The sequence below is a fragment of the Glycine max genome, chromosome 8 (assembly GCF_000004515.6).
Source record: "Glycine max cultivar Williams 82 chromosome 8, Glycine_max_v4.0, whole genome shotgun sequence".
Lineage (NCBI taxonomy): Eukaryota > Viridiplantae > Streptophyta > Magnoliopsida > Fabales > Fabaceae > Glycine > Glycine max.
Window position 1 is genome coordinate 7,052,484 of NC_038244.2, and position 17,347 is coordinate 7,069,830.

Consider the following 17,347-nt stretch of genomic DNA (forward strand, 5'->3'; position numbering starts at 1 on the left):
CAAGGTATTCATGATCCTAGTTAGTTTTCATGTAACATGCAGTTGAGTTTTTTTTTTTTTTTTTGAGAAATTCAGTCGAATTTTTTAATTTATGAAAGAGTTAATAAACTTAATTTATTTGTGTTATTTGAAAATTATTTGGAGCCATATATAGTATATATAGTTGAAGACTATTAATACATATTTTTTTCCTTAACTAGGTATTTCAGAAATGCCAATGATAGACTCTTATAAACAGGGATGGATCCAAGGGACGGAAAGCAGGATCCTTCTCCCCCTTCTCCCCCGGGACATTTTATGCATTGATGAGAGAAAAAGAAAAAAGAAAATAAAAAATACTTATAAAGGAAATGTATAAGAAAAATAAGTTTTTGAGTTATTATTTGTTTAATTTTTAATAGTGAATCATATGTCTAATTTTACATATAAAATAAATAAGAAATATTTTTTTTTAAACTTATTATTTACTGTGCTAGAAGTTAAATATATAAATAGTTGTGAAAAAATTGCCCCCCTCTACTACGCTTTTGGCTTCATCCTTGCTTATAAATATACTATTTTGTACATACTACATACTATTTTCATCCCAAAAATATCCAAGAGAACAAAGAAAACAAGAAGAAAATTAACATTTATTAAGGGATAATTTTACAAAAATATCATTGTTCTCTCTTAATTCAATAAGTGTTTTATTAAGTGTTCCAAAACAATATTATTTATTATATGACAAAATTAAAATAAATGTTTGAATATTTCATTGAAAAATAAAAATATCAATCAATTTAGATTTTTTTTTCAAATAAAACTACAGTCATTCATTTATGGGACAGAGGAAATATCAATTATTAGATGAAATTTATTTAAAATATTTGTAAACTCTACTTTTTATTTATTGTGTCTCATTTGTTACTTTCAATAAAATTCAACTAATCATGAAGAAAGTTTAACTTAGTTGTTGGAATTCATGAGTTATTTAAATTTTCTTGTAGGTGTATTTGATTTTTGTGGATAATATATATATATATATATATTAAAAAAGGAATTTTCTAACTATTTTAAACTAAAAATAGAATTAAATAATTTTATGTTATGTGACCCAATAAAATTACACCCATTTGTTTAAATTTTTCTATGCACAAAAGTTTATATAATTTTATTGAATTAGCTAGGATGAATTTATTTAACCCATTTTTATCAGCAGAGGCAGTTAGACCACCCCTAAAAGAATAAGCTAAAGAGAAGTAAATAAGATAGTACTACATATGGTAGTCATTGATTTGCTATTAACCTCAAAGTAACAAAGCCTCCTTTGCTGCAACATCTCAAATGCACATAGCACCTATGGTCCAAAGCTTCTACCCTTCTTCATACCCTTCTTCATACTCTTCTCCCTCAAAACTAATCATCACACCCTTTTAAAAAAATTCAACAGCTTTACTTCATGCAGACAACGTTAACAACACCAAACCCGCAGGAACATTCACAAAAGAATACTACATCAACATCATCTTAAGCAGCAGCAACAACAACCTCGGAAGCAATTCCAATCCCTCACAACCTCCAACATCACCCAAAACACCAAACAACAAAAGCATGAAAATTCTAATAATAGCCTCCGCTGTGGCCGCATCGTTGTTTCTATTATTATCATTCATCATCGGATACTTAATCTTCCGATACGTAAGAAGAGGTTCCGCTGCGGAAGATAGCAGCAACCCTGAACCTTCGAGCACGCGCTGCCGCAACTTTTCTTTGACGGAGATAAGAGCCGCCACCAACAACTTCGACGAGGGTTTAATCGTGGGCAAAGGAGGCTTCGGGGACGTGTACAAAGGCCACGTCCGCACGTGTCACAAACCCGTGGCCATCAAGCGCCTCAAACCGGGTTCGGACCAGGGCGCGAACGAGTTCCAGACGGAGATCAAGATGCTCTCGCGCTTCCGCCACGCGCACTTGGTCTCACTCATCGGGTACTACTCATATGGTTTTTTTCAGAAATAATAACAATCCTCTTTCTCACACCCTCAACTCTCTGCATGATTACATAAATTCGTTAGAATTTATTTTAAATCATCATTTTTATATATTTTATTTCTTATTAAATCATTCTTTCTCTTAGTTTATAAGCAAAAGTTAAAATCTATCAAATTAATAATTTTTAATAAATTTTAACCCAGTATCAGAAATCCCTAACATTTCCCATGATTTTTTAATTGTAAACAATGTCACATTTGAAACAAATAATATATTTTTAAGAGATAAATTAAATTATTTTTTTTAAAAAAAACTAAAGACATCATACATATCTATCAACAGGTACTGCAACGATGGCGGAGAAATGATCCTCGTCTACGATTTCATGGCGCGTGGGACCCTACGCGACCACTTGTACGGTTCGGAGCTGTCGTGGGAGAGGAGGCTGAACATATGTCTTGAGGCGGCGCGTGGGCTTCACTTCCTCCACGCGGGCGTGGACAAGCAGAGCGTGATACACCGCGACGTGAAGAGCACGAACATCCTGCTGGACAAGGATTGGGTGGCAAAAGTGTCGGATTTTGGGTTGTCGAAGGTGGGGCCCAACGCGTCCCACGTGACGACGGACGTGAAGGGTAGTTTCGGGTATTTGGACCCGGAGTACTACATGAGTCTTTGGTTGACTCAGAAATCCGACGTGTATTCGTTCGGCGTCGTTTTGCTGGAGGTATTGTGTGGGAGGTCCCCCATCGAGACTAAGGTGGACAAGCACAAGCAGTTCTTGGTGACATGGTTCAGGAATTGCTATCATGATGGGAATGTTGATCAGACGGTGGATCCGGCTCTGAAGGGTACCATAGACCCAAAGTGTTTGAAGAAGTTTCTGGAGATTGCGTTGAGTTGTTTGAATGATCAGGGGAAGCAACGGCCCATGATGAGCGATGTTGTGGAAGGGTTGGAGTATGCATTAAATTTACAACAACGTTATAAAAAAAATAAAGGGGAAATAGGGTTGACCAAAATTGAGGATCACCATGGTGACTTTAACGACAAATTTGGGAAAGTGTTATCGATGAACGCGTCTAGCAGCACCAGCATGGCTACGACAACATGCAGTGAAGAGGAACAAGCATTGGTGCATGGGATGTTCCCTGAGCTTCGAAATCAAAGACCACGTTAATTACTTCTGTTCTCATTATGTCACAATAATTGAAATGTCTACTGCTGCTATAGATGCTTGTGTCTAGGTCACGGAGAAATAAAAAAGACTTCTGGGTTAAATGTTTTTTTTTTTTTTTACTTATTACTACTATTATGTTGTAACTTATAAGTGTGAAATTTTTACTAACTTCACTCATGATTAATAAGGTTATTGTATGTATTTGAGACAAAGAGTCTAAGACTGTTGTTTAATTTATGGTAAAGTATCTTAAAGTTGATAGTGGGACCCTTCATTTTTGTGTATTAAAAAATAAAAATGCCACGACTAGCTTGCAATATATATTAAAAAAAAGTTTGTGCTAGAAAGAAGTGTAATCAATAGTGTCACCTAAAAAAAGTATAAAAGAAATTAAGTGCCTCGTCTTTCCTTGGTTATGGCTTTGGGAGTAAAAAAATGGGAGATTCCAAGATTTTTGCGTGCGTTTAATTCAATGGTAAAGTATCCGAAAAGTTGAAAATGGGGCCATTGTACGTTGATTTTTAGATAAAGATTAGAGCTTCTCGTATCCTAAGGATCTTTTGCTGTCCTTTAGCGTGGAGTTTAACATCTTTTTATCTTCAATCTCATAAAGGGGTATAATTATTAAAGAAAAAAAGAGCTACCTACCTGGTGTGGGGTTATGTGAGAGGGGGAAATATCAAAGTAATTATATAGAGAATATTTTATCCAGATATAGAAAGGAATTAAATGATGGAAATACTATACATGAATTTGTGTATGGGAATGATGAAATTATTAAGTGGTAGACGTTCAGGTGTCTTTTAGTTTTAATACATCTTAACATGACATGTATTTAAGTATTTCAATTTACAAAAATAAACTAATAATACTTTATTGCATATCATGCAAAGATTTAATAAGATTCGTGTAATCTAGGACGACCATCTATTTTTAGGGCAATGACTTTTGTATTGTGCATAATAATTTGGCATGAGCATACATAACAGATAATATTTAGATGAAAAATGATAGCAATACATGAAATTTCTAACACAGCTTTTATTTCTAATTAATTTTTTCCAATAATAAAAAATTATAAGATTTAATTCTCATTTAATGAATTCTCTTTAAAGTGGTTTATAGAGGAGAAAAAAAGGTTTAAATAATACTATAGGACAAAATTGATGTATTTTAAAATTAGAGGAACAAAGAATGAATAAAATTATTTAGAGGGATTAAAATCGAACTTCAAAAATTTTAGAAGAACAAAAAATATTTTATTCCCTAAAATAAAATGAGTGGTATTAACAAGAAATTAATTAATAGTTAATATTTTTCCTATATTTTTCTCATCAAAGTACAACATTTACTGCCATAAAATGTAATTAAACATATAATAATATAATAAAACTTACCTTTGAATTTGATGAATATTCTCTGGTCATAGATAGGAGTGACAAAGTCGGTTTATCCCACCTAACTTGTCAAAAATGGCAGGGGAAGTAAGATGATTCAATTTATCAACCCATCCCTTCTAACTCGTTAATCTGATGAAATGACCCGCTTATCCCACAACATTTAATGCACATGTAACCACTTCTCTTGATTCCTTAACCAAAACTATATTATTGGTGAAAACATACATTAAGTAACTTTTGCATGTTGTTAGTAAAGCTATCCGTGATCAAATTAAACAAGTAATTAAGGAGTTAAGGCTAAGCTTTTGTGTAATCATATTCCTGTAGAAAATTTTTTAATTTCCCCTCTTAGTGTTTTCACACAAGTAGTTATTGCTTATTCATGTCTTGTATACCCCAAATATAGACCACGTGAATAATTTTCTTTTCTAAAGTTCACCATAATACTTCTCTTGACACTCAATCATAAAAAAATTTAAAGTGAATAAAAATCAAATGTAAGTTTATTTCTTTATTTCAATACTTTTTCATCAATTTCCGTAAAAACCAAATGTAAGTCATGATTACATTACTGTGTTCAAGTAATTTTTATTAAAGTCAATAAAAATAATATGTAAGTCGTTGGAATCTTCGCCTAAAAAATATTTTCCTCCTGTTGAACAACTTGAACATCCCAAAATAAGAAATCCACTTGTATATAGTAATCTAGTCACGACTTATAATTTATCCAATCGGTTTTTCCTAAAATAAAGATCAATCCCTTAAATAATTTATGTTGGTGCAAAGTCAGTGTGTACAGAGTTTAAGAAGAAAAAAAAATAGAGAACCAAGTAACAATGTTCTAAAAGAAATTACTTTAAACATCTAACATTTTTACTGGAATACTTAATATAATATATGAAATTCTAGTTTTATCCTTTCATAAAATTGATATGGATCGACAATTCTTAAGTCTTATACAGATTATCAATCCGTATTAAGAATTGAGCTTGTGACTTTTATATTATTAACACGATACTTTAATCAATTGAGTTAATAGATCAATTATATTATAAAATAATTAATATTGTTATATATAACATTAAAATTTCTAATGTATATTTAATGCACATGTAATTTTATGTAATAAATTTTATGATAATTAATTTTTATTTAATAATTAATTTATTTACATATATAAATTCTAAATAAAAATTATAGGTTTAATAAAAATTTACAGATGTAAAAAAAATACATTATTAACATAAATCTATTAATGTATTTTTTTTATCTTATTATAGTTAATTTTTATCTAATAGTATTTATATATATATATATATATATATATGTATATATAAAAACATCTAAACACATCATTCAATTAAATACCAAATTTGTTTAATTTTCAATCACTGTAATAAACATTTAAATACATCCTTCAATTAAATATAAAATTTATTTAATTATCAATTGTTGTAATAAACATCTAACTACATCATTTAATCAAATACTATATTTGTTTAATTTTCAATCACGATAATAAACATCCAAATACATCACTCAATTAAATACCAAATTTTTTAACTATTAATTACTATAATAAATATCTAAATACAATATTCATTTAAATATCAAATTTTGTAAATAAATTAAATGTATAAAAAAATTCTACATAAATTATAATTTTTAAAAAATTTCAAAATATACATATTGGAAATTCATGTTTTGAAAAAAAATATGCACATCTTATTCTCTGACGATGAAAAATCATCGAATTTTATCGTATATTCATAAACAACGCACGTACACTATCGACAACAACAAACGCTCACAAAAAGATGTTAACAGAAACAAATTACACTAAGGGAATGCGATATTTTTAAAAAAATGTTGCAAAAATAAAAAGATGTTGCAAAAATGACAAAAATTAATATGTTATTTATAACCAAAAAATACCCATAAGAGTATTTTCGGTATTTTAAAAAACTGTTGGATGTACCAATAAAAATACTAGGTACCCCAAACACTTGCCTATTCTAAATTATGCGTGTAATGACGCGACTTATAACATGTTTGAATGAGTTTACTTTAAGAGAAATAATCGTTTCTCATTTTTTTAAACTAATAAAAAAGTGATTGTTTTTAATAAAAAAATTCTATAATTTGATACAGTAATATCAGACTTTCTCCCAAATGTTTGAAATTTTCATATTTGATGAAGCACATTGCATAAACAAGAAACCGAAGTTGTTCTTTAATCGTAACAATTTCTAAGAAACTTTAGGTAAAGGCCCAGGCCTAGCCCAATTCTTAAACACACTCCAACATCCATGGACTCCATTTCAACATTTCTTAAACGCTTCATCAATTACTAATGATTTCTTCTTCTTCTCTCTCTCTCTTTTTTTTTTTTTTTTTTACTAATGCAAGCTAGAATTTTACGATTTTAAATAAAGTCCTTATATTTCAACACCCGTAAATATTAAATACTATATTAATAATCTTATTTTTTTTTATATTTTTCTTTCTATTATCATATTTCATCATCTATTATATCAATATTTTCCTCTCTTCTCTTTCTATCTCTTTCAAAGTATCAATTGATTATTATTTTTTAAAAACTTTTTTCCTTTTAAATAAATTATGAAAGGATGGAGTCCCGGCAAAAAAATAAAATAAATTAAAAAGAGGAATAAAGGTTGTTTATAAAATTTTAATAGGGTAATTAATTTATATTTTCCATACGTCATTAATCTATATATAAACTTTTTAGGCTAGTAAAAATATAATTATTATCTTTCTTAATCATTGATATTAAATCTATGAGATTGAATTAACCTATTTGTAAATATAAAATATCAATTTTAACAACACTGTGGATAGTTAAATTATTAAATTAAAAAATAAAACTAAAACTAAAGTATATATTATAAAATATACTTCAAATATATATATATATATATAATTTCGTACCACATTGCCGAGAGGCTCTTCGCTCTTGCATATGCAAAGAGGCTGTTTCCGGATTCAAACCCATGATCAACAAGTCACCAAGGCACAACTTTACCGCTGCACCAGGGCTCGCCCTCATATATATATATATATATATATATAAATTTAAAATCAAATGATATCAGTATCAGTATAATATTATTTATCAAATGAAAAAGTTTTTTTTTGGAAGAATTAAATGAATAAATGGGTGTATTGGATTAGGATTACAAATGATTTTAAAAGATTTTTTTTTTAAAAAAAATCTTATGATATTCAATTAAGATTTTTAAATAATATAAATAAGTCTTGTGATATTTAATTAAGATTTTTTTATAATTTATAAAAAGTCTTTTAATATTAAAAAATATATGAATTTTGATAGATTTTTTAAAAGAAGGATCTTGATGGATTTCATCATATTTTTTAGTATAAAATATCTATTAAATAATCTCACTAAAACCCTTGAAATTTTGTTAAACTTTTTATTTCTTTTTTTTATTGGTACGAGACTTTCTTTTCTCTCATCACATATACCCTTTTCTCTTTTTAATATTCTTCAAGATGTGTGTGCCATATATTTCTCCTATTCTTTTGGGAAAAAATGTCAAATATACTCCTTCCATTTGCACTTTTTCCCTCGTTTTTAAAATTAAATTAATGTTTGTCTTATGTGCTAAACTAATCATGTTTTTCTCGTTCTAGGATGTGTCAAAGCGAGCCAAAATCCGATGAGTCAACCCAGGTCACCACGAGTCCAATCGGATTGGGCAAAAAAAAAAATATAAGTTTTGCTTAGAGAAAATGAACCCAACTCACTTAACCCACAAGGTAGGTGGATTTAAAACAGGTTAGCCCGTTAAACCCACCCAAGTAATAACCAATAAATTAATAATAGATTGTGTATGTTGTCTTGACAATTTGGTATTATAATGTTGTTGAACTATGATTAAGACTAATGTTTGGATATAAGGCTCTAGGGTTTTAAGACTTTTGAATGGTATTTTATGTATTTGAGAATTGAGACATTTGATTTGAATGATTATTTTTATGATTATATTATATGCTTAAATGATTATTTAAGACATTTGTTTATTATTTGTATTGGAATGTCTTTGGTTGAAAAAAATGTCACCTAAAAAAACAGAAAAAATATTTTTTTAATTTTTTAAAATTTTATTTATGAATTTTTTTATTATAAAAAATTTGGCGAGCCAACCCACCTAACCTACTAGCTTGCAGTAGGCCAGACCATATTGATATTTTCGTGGATCATTTAAGAGTGAATTGGATTGACTCAGCTCGTTTAAGTCTTAACCCGTGTGGCCCAGGTTGACCCATTTTGACACCCCTAGTTTATATTAATTACGTCAATCACCGGCTTAATGTAATGTTTTTTGTAACTGTCATCCTTAATTTCGTCATTCACATAACTTGGTAATCCTCCTATCAATTTTTTACCATTACTACACTCTTTTAGTATATGCTTACTATTGTACTACATTTAAACATGTCATTAGATTTATCATGAAATAATTGTAGCAATTAAAAAAAATAATAAAACCATCGTATGATTTTAAATGTATTGTTCAAATCAAAAAGTGAAAATAAGAAGATGCTATTGCAAGAAATATTAATATAGGAGGACATAAAAGTAGAATCAATATAACTATTAAAAGATTAAAAAAATTATATTGGTTTTACTTTTTTTATCCAAATCTCATCATTTTTTATTATTTTTTCACCAATTCTTGTAATTTTGAATGTGTTTTTAAAAATTCATTGAATCCTTTCAAATCTTATAAAGCTATAAAGTTCTTTAAAATAATTTAAATTCTTATGATATAAATTCATTAAAATTTAAGATATCATAAAAATCTTGTAAAAAAATTTGATAAATCATAATATTCCTACATAATCTTTAAAATCTACAAGATTTTTTTATGTTAAAATAATTTTTAAAAATCTTAATCCAATACATCCTTTAAACTTTATTATCAATACATAATTTTTAAAGAAATAAATTTTAAAATAATATAAGACATCAACCAAAATTTGTTAGCACAAGTAATTGAACACTCGAGTCCTTTAATTAAAATCTGGAATTTGATCTCAGCTTGGATATAAAATTATAAGTAGAGGTATTACATTACTTTAAAATGGACCAACCTGATGGGAGGGATTAAGTGGGTGCTAAATAAGAAATACCTCCTTTTAAATAAATAATAAAACTGAAATTCTTCTGAAAAAGACCACCAAATTTGATTTTGTAACCTCAATCCGTGAAAAAATACAGCGGAAGTGAAACATTTGAAGTGCTTCGTGAAGATGGCTCTGTATACTCTCTTGACGAGCATCTTAAGGACTAGTGAGGATACGATTCAAGATCCCTTTTAGATGGAGTTGGAATGTTGGATTACACAACTCAAATTCACAACTCTTTCTTTTTTGCCCTCAGCGAGTGCACGCATTAATATACCATTGACCAGAAAAGCACCACTTAGCTCATTTCTTCTCCATAGTTGTATATATAAAATGATATCTTCTACCCATATCAATACAAAAACTATCTAACTATGCTCTTTCATGCACAGAGGATAAGAGGTGATGTTCCCACTTCCTACCAAAGATAACAATATTGAGGGCCTTAACTAGCTCAATAATTGCCATATATAATTTATTTTGCCATTTTGGATGCCTAGTTGTTCTATAATTTAATTGGTTCTTAGGTAGCAATCTACAAAAAAGTTTTATTTATTAATTTGGATTGTAGTTTTTTCCCCCCAATAGGATTTGACATATTTCCATGTTCTGTCACATAACATAAATACTAGTTAATAATTCAACAACAACCAACTTCACTGTATACTAATCAGCAACAAAAACATATAATATGTCATCTCCTGGAAGTTTCTCAGTTTCCTTCCTCTGAATTTCTAGTTTTTTTTTTCAAATGTAAAATTAAACATTTATGTACATATATCACAGTTTTTTTTTTATAGAAAAAAACCATGTGCAACCACAACAGTGATGACAATGTCACGGTTGTTGAAGTCCCTGATTGTAATAACGGTCACATCAATCACATTTTATGCAAATTTTTCTCCACAAAAGATTGTGATAAAATTGCAACATTAATCACAATCACAATTTAAAGCCTAGCTTGAATCACACAAAAAATTCACAACCGGAAGCTTGATCGTTTTCTATTTACAAAATCTTCAGTGGTGGAAACTTCAAAGGGAGTTTTAATTTGCTCGTATCTTTCTGATAGGAACAAGCTTTGCAAGTTTTTCATCAGCTCTGGTAAAACCCTGACTTCTGCTATAAACATTGCCTTAACAGGCCTATGATCTGATAGTTTTGATTCAATTGTAGTGTACTGAAGTTGCTTTAGACCCTCACCGCACCATACTATTCGATCACACCTAAATTAAGAACCAACACGAATTTAATAATAATTATGTAATAGTAAAATGTAAATGTGTTGAACGTGACCATAGTTAATTATGGAATTTATATTATCTCTTACCATGCTGGTGCTCTTCTCTTTTCTGCCTTTTTGCCATGATAGCAGCATCCATAGTAAATGTCTGAATTTGGACAATATTTGTAGGTAGGTGCAAATTTAATTGCTCCTTCGTGCCATCCTCTTAACATGTTTCCACTCATTAGCTCCATTATTAGCTTCGTGTTCATTGAATATAATTAAGTTAGATTCTTAGAGATAAATATGATAAAAACAAATTCAAAGATTTTTTTTAAAGGATTAATTCAACAAGACTTTTGAATCTCCAATTATATATACCTGATCATTTGCTAATAAAGAATCCCAGTCTCTTTTTTCAACAAGCAAGCGTGTGGTTTCTTCTGGTAGAGAAATTCTGTAATTTAGATCTCCAAGCAATATTACATGACTGTACACAATACCAGGAGTGATTAGGTGCCTAAAATAATACGAGATGTATATCATTCGAAGTACAACCAATTATATGCAAGTTGGGAGATAGTATATTTCATTAATTTGATGGTTCAATGATCAATATGAGATTAATTGTTATTGTCATTTGAATATACTACTTTGTTTTTAATATCTTTCAACTCAAGAGAATAATATAGATTAAAGAATGTAATAATATCTTTTTCAATGGAGTATTAAAATTAGTTTTAACTTATCCAATCTCTGTTTTTTTTGTCTCATTTATCTCAAGTGTGTATGTAAAGTATTTAAAAATTAAATATAGATAAAGATGTAATATGAAAATCCAGTAATTAATATTAAGTTAATTAAATTTTTAAATGAATAGATAAATAGAAATAAAAAAATTTATTATCTAAATGAACAGATGAAAAGAAAAGGAGGGAGTATTTCTTTAACTGAAAACGGTTATTAGTGTAAATATATCTCTTTACCGTGTATTTTCTGTTTGGCTTTTTTGACAAGTTTTTGTTTATTCACGAAACCTCTATATTTATAGCAGGACAATTTCTTCACAAATTCTCAAAGTTAATTAACTTTCTAAGTCTAGTTCAGTTTAAAACGTTAAACCAGCAAAGAATAATATATTAAGGTTTTGGGTGGCGTGATTTCTATTGGACAAATTCAAAGCCGGAGATGATCATTAATGATGCATCTTCATTTCATTAAGCAAATTATTTATTTCAAGAACCAACAAACCAAACGAAACATAATGTATTTAATATTTGCACCTTGTTTGCATGATTTTTTTGGGAAAGGATCATAACTATTAAACAAAAAGCAAGGGGGCAAAAATTATAAAGAATAAGTTTGGACGGTTCAAACTTCACTTACTCATGATCAAGAATGGTTCTAGGCAAATCAAGCAAAGGGCCTCTAGGAAAACTTGTCCGAGAAAAAATTTCAGCAACATTAGAGTTCCTGTGCTTCTCATCCCCTTCTCTGCCCCCTGAAGCTAGATGGCTGCACACAAAGCAGAAGCTGGTTTCATGTAACTGAAATCTCACTGATATAGAACCCTGCAAATTAATTGGAGTTGTGACCAAAATTAACCCAATTAGGATTTTTAGATAACCAATGCTTATGTGATTATATTTAGACTATTGAGTATTGACTATTAAACACTAATTAGGACACTCAGAGAAGAGTTTATAAATAATTTATTTGGACTCATAATAGTTTTTTTATGACTTTTCCATAAGGATTTTTCAGCTTATTTCAATAACAAAATAATGAAGCTTATGAACATATCAAAAAAGAATGAAGCTTATGAATAAACTCTTGTGTGATAAACTTTTATTTAACATGGCTGATGTTGACAGTAATGATTTGTATGAGAGTATAGAACAAAACAAATACGTATATTCGATCAGGTGCAAAAGTAACATGATCAATTGAGTGGGGTTTGTTAGGTCACCTTGTTTCCTAAGCAGCCCATTATCCCACAACCTACACATGACACGCTTGGATGCCGAATGAATGGACAAAGATCTCTTCTAATCCACACAGATATGAATAATCCAACCATTTGCTTGCTAATGATACATTGGAAATCATGTGGGGCATCACAGCACTTAGCTGGATTTTCTTTCTTATTGGGAAAATTATTCTTTAGCTCCTGTTTTTTAGCATCTTTGTCCCTTTGATGTGTTATTTTCTTGTTCAAGGCTTCCCTGATTATGGAATTCCATTTCATAGAAATCTCATTGTTTTCGGACCCCAATACATTTGATGCTTTTAGAGGCACTATTTCTTGAAACCTGGATAGGGAAACAGTAAAAATAAACATATAAAAAGAATAATTATTGTCAGATCATAGCTTATTCAGTTTCTAATTTATTCACATTTCAAAACTTGTTTTCCTATGCTAGAAAACCTGAAGTAGTTCTGACAATACCCTAGTATATAGATGTCACAAGAGTTGTTGCATGTCTCCAACAAATCATCTATATTCAAATCTTCATCCGGTGCAATCCCACCTACGTTCCATGTACTAACAAATACCCTTAACAAGAAGTGAAAAACATAATATCAGAAAAATTCAAAGAAAAAAAAATATAGAGAAGAACAAAACCATAGAAGCAGAACCAACCCAGAATAGAATTGAACTTGATCAATGATCAGGCACATACTTCAGCCATCTACAACTTTTTATATATATAATGATACATAAAGAAGAGGATATTTGTGTTCTTACTTGTATTTGTGTGAGTCCTTGTGATCATTAAGAATGGTTTTTGAGTTCTGATCAATGTCTACAATACCCAGCAAGGGTTCTTTATAACTAGGATAATCCGCTATAAAATTGCTGCTTCCAAGTCTCTTCTTGAATATCTTATTAGCCACTAATGTAGGCCACATGTCCTAAAGAAATTTGCATACACTAATCGAGGTCTATAAAAGTTGACAAATGAATGAAAAATGATTGAGAGAAGGTGAGAGTACTATAGGTGCTCACTGCTGGCTTCTTTTCCTGGCACAGTAATGTGGTATTATTGGAAACATATATAGAAAAGCATTATATAGAAAGTCCAAAAGGAGTAATAATTAATAACAAGAAATGGAAAAAAATCATTCTGGGAAAGAGAAAGGCTTGTGCAGCTAGAAGAGGTAGGAAGGGCTTTCATGTGACGTAGAAGATGATGCACCTTTGGCTGCATTGATCATCATCATATATATATACATACATACACATACAGGAACATTGCCCCAGTAGGAGAGATAGATAGAGAAAGCTAGTACAAAACAGGGGTCTACCCTTCTTTCAGGTTTGAATTCTTCTGTTTGTTGAGTAGATTTTAAAGGATATCTTAATGTTTATTTGCAAATTTAAATTGTTGAAGATGGGTGCAAGTGGGAATGTGGTCCATAACAAAATAGGCAAGTAGCTAGGAAATGTGATGAATAGCTAGTTATTATTGCCCCATCCACAGGTAGTCAAGTTTTTGGCTGAGATAAGAATAAAATATGTGACTTGTTTTTTCCATCTTTTTCTTTTCTTTGGGGAGGGGGGTGGGGTGTGGAAGAAGGACTTCTATATAAACGGACTCTGAGTGTGTTTGAAAACCCGTCCAAATCACATTAACGGAGAAATTTGACTTCAACTCTTTATCATGGAACTAAATATCTGTCAGTTTTCATCATGTTATATATGATTCACTGAAGAGTTATTGGCAACTTAATCATGTTATTGTTTTAATATTTTGGACAGGTATTTTTCTGAAGCAAAAAGTGACAAATCACGTTATAATAAAGTTTTGTATTACTATTTGTTTAGTAAAATTATGTATAAACGTTCTTGTGGCATGTATTGTTTGCATTAAAAAATACATCGCTTTTGAGGGATTTGCCCAACTAAACGAGATATTCTGCAGATTCCAGTGGTTATTACCACTCAATTAAGAATTATATTTGAGATTTGAGTACATCTTCATGTTAATTGAAGGAGATGCCAATAATTAACACTGGGTTTGTTTTTTCGTTTGGGTCTCTAAACGACCATTGAAGTTACATCGAAGGGAGTACTGATATTTCTCCATCAATCAATGTTCATTGGATTAGTTAGACAGGTAAGATTTCATTTTGACAAAAACACTTTTACAATAAAGTATTCAAACATACAGCAAGTTATATTCAACTTACTTTTATCTAAATTTAAGTTAAAAAGTTAGATTATGTTTGAACTTAACTTTGCAAACTGTAATCCAATAGTACATTATCCAATCGTACATTAAAATATTTCACACTATGGTGTCTTTCTTAAGGAAAGGATGAATTTACTTTCAAGTCTCAACAATACTAATGTTATTTATATAATAAATTTATAGAATGGTATTTATGTATTTTTTTTTATCCATCTTTGTTGCATCACTTATTATATCTGATATATTTCTTTCTTTCTTATGTAGAAATTATTAATACACGTTCTTCTTATTTTATCGAACATTTTTGTAGAAATTATTTCTCTTATGTAAAACAGTAAAAGTATTTGAAATTACATATAGTAAACGTCCGAAAATGTGATAATTATGGAAAAGTAACTAGTTGTAGTAGATTTTTAGCTTGGTTACATCAAATGATAGAGATGATGGTGCCAGCAAAATCAAGTTACAAGGGAATATGTCTTGGTAAGGGTCGTGTAACTATTTTATAGGATATTTCCCAATTTCGTCATGAGCTTTCCATCTCTTGGGTTCTTGTCTCTAACGTCTTCTCTCCTACAACTAAATTCCTTCGAGAATATTCGTCCGGAGAGGTGTGTAAAAACAGTTCAAAGAAAAAATCAAATTGAATTGATTTTAAATTAATTTAAATTGTCCAGTTTTTTAAATCAAATTTAATCATCAATTTTTAATATCAAATTGAACCTAAACTGATTTTAAAAATTGGTTTGGGAGTCCAATTAATTTTAAATCGATTTTAAGAATCGAAAAGATTTCAAATTAGTTTACAAACTTTTTTTCTTCTTTAAAAACATGATTCTGATTTTTGAAAAAAAATAATAATTTGATTATTAAGTGAACGGAACTGGTTCGAACTAGTTTGAAAAATCAATTTGATTTTATTTAACTAAACTAGTTCTATTAAAAAATTATTTTGATTCAAACTAGTTTATATACAGGCTCCTATTTGATAGCTAGGAATTACAAGTCGGTTGTATCTAAGTATTGTTCTCTAGAAAAAAATTAAGGGAAAAAATAATATCATAGACACTTACAATAAAAATAAAGAAGAAAAATAAAATAAAATATTTCATAAATTAAAATTGGTTCTTCATTAAGTAATCATTAACTAATTCATAAAAACTCTCTTGTGCAGCTTCTCAATTTGATCTTTTAAATAGAAATTCATAATATTTTAGATCCTTCATCCAAGACAGTAAAGATGAGTAATATACGGATTTAATTTTTTATTTTTTGGTAATAGATACGTGGGTTTAATTTGGTTTAGAAGAGTATGAATTCAGAGTTTTTTTTTAGAAGATATTATGGATTTGAGTTTTACCAATTTTGAAAAAAATATTGCAAAGTTTTTTATGGATGAAATTTAAACATTAATAATTAACTCATGCGATATTAATTATTAAGTTTAAGACATATATTATCAATGTAAAAATAAGGTTGTCAATACGGGCTGGTCTGGCCCGCTTTTGGTTCGCTATAAAATGGGCCAGTCCGGCCTGTCCTGCTAAGCAAAATAGGTTATCTTTCCTAGTTCGGCCCGTTTCAAGTTGGCATGCGGGTCATTCACCAGCCCGTCAATTTATTTATTTTTTTCAGATTTTGTATTGTTCTTTATCGTTGATAACATCAATTTTGAATCTAACTCTTGTCTCTTTATAATTTTTTATAATTAAAAAAAATAATATACTAGTAGTAAACAATAAAAGAATAAAACATATCACAAACTTGAATATTTAAAATCTAGATGACCTTATCACCTTTTTGTGCCTCTAATCCCTCCATTTCAAAACTTCATCTTGTATTTAAGATTTTTACACAAATTAAAAAAATATTTATATATACAAACTTTAACTAAATTATTCTAATTTATACATCATAAAGATAAACTAAAAGTCCACAATACAAAATAATTATCCAATAATTGTCCAATAACTCAAACTCAATAATAATAATCATAAACATAAACTCAAGACTATTCAATGTCCAATCATCTATTTTTTTATATAAAAAAGCACTAGCCCACGGGCTGGCCGTCCTGGCCCGTCGGGCTTACAGGCTAAACAGGACATGCCTAAATGATTTACGGATTTCAAATTTCAGTCTAGCTTAACTTTTTTGTAGAACGGATTGGGTCGGGTCAGTCCATCGGACCTGACCCAAT

The 17,347-nt window shown here is 29.5% G+C and overlaps 2 protein-coding genes across 5 annotated transcripts; one reads left to right on the forward strand and one right to left on the reverse strand.

The window, feature by feature from the left end:
* The first annotated feature begins 1,252 nt into the window (after positions 1-1,252).
* LOC100792589 (receptor-like protein kinase FERONIA) lies at positions 1,253-3,338 on the forward strand. Its single transcript, XM_003532639.5, has 2 exons — positions 1,253-1,970; positions 2,317-3,338. Exons 1-2 carry the CDS (start codon positions 1,594-1,596, stop codon positions 3,152-3,154), a joined length of 1,215 nt encoding a protein of 404 aa, XP_003532687.1. The 5' UTR covers positions 1,253-1,593; the 3' UTR covers positions 3,155-3,338.
* A 7,027-nt stretch (positions 3,339-10,365) lies between these two features.
* Positions 10,366-14,398, reverse strand: LOC100793120 (type IV inositol polyphosphate 5-phosphatase 9). 4 transcript variants are annotated; one of them, XM_041018060.1, is made up of 7 exons: positions 13,701-14,398; positions 13,380-13,508; positions 12,921-13,263; positions 12,338-12,522; positions 11,333-11,441; positions 11,057-11,211; positions 10,366-10,952 (listed from the first exon to the last, which is right to left on the reverse strand). In XM_041018060.1, exons 1-7 carry the CDS (start codon positions 13,862-13,864, stop codon positions 10,706-10,708), a joined length of 1,332 nt encoding a protein of 443 aa, XP_040873994.1. In that variant the 5' UTR covers positions 13,865-14,398; the 3' UTR covers positions 10,366-10,705. The 4 variants fall into 4 exon arrangements, with proteins under 4 accessions (XP_040873994.1, XP_003532688.1, XP_040873996.1 ...); XM_003532640.5 differs by having other exon boundaries at positions 13,401-13,508; positions 13,701-14,391; XM_041018062.1 differs by having other exon boundaries at positions 13,401-13,508; positions 13,596-13,738.
* Between the last annotated feature and the right edge of the window lie 2,949 nt (positions 14,399-17,347).

What these genes read in the sequence shown, in the direction of transcription:
- LOC100792589 (XM_003532639.5), top strand. Translation starts at nt 1,594, where the DNA reads ATGAAAATTCTAATAATAGCCTCCGCTGTGGCCGCATCGTTGTTTCTA. An exon ending in CACTTGGTCTCACTCATCGG is followed by an intron (nt 1,971 to 2,316) that starts GTACTACTCATA and finishes ATCTATCAACAG; the next exon opens with GTACTGCAACGATGGCGGAG.
- LOC100793120 (XM_041018060.1), bottom strand. Translation starts at nt 13,864, where the DNA reads ATGTGGCCTACATTAGTGGCTAATAAGATATTCAAGAAGAGACTTGGA. An exon ending in TATTGTCAGAACTACTTCAG is followed by an intron (nt 13,264 to 13,379) that starts GTTTTCTAGCAT and finishes TTCCCTATCCAG; the next exon opens with GTTTCAAGAAATAGTGCCTC. An exon ending in AAGAGAAGAGCACCAGCATG is followed by an intron (nt 10,953 to 11,056) that starts GTAAGAGATAAT and finishes TTCTTAATTTAG; the next exon opens with GTGTGATCGAATAGTATGGT.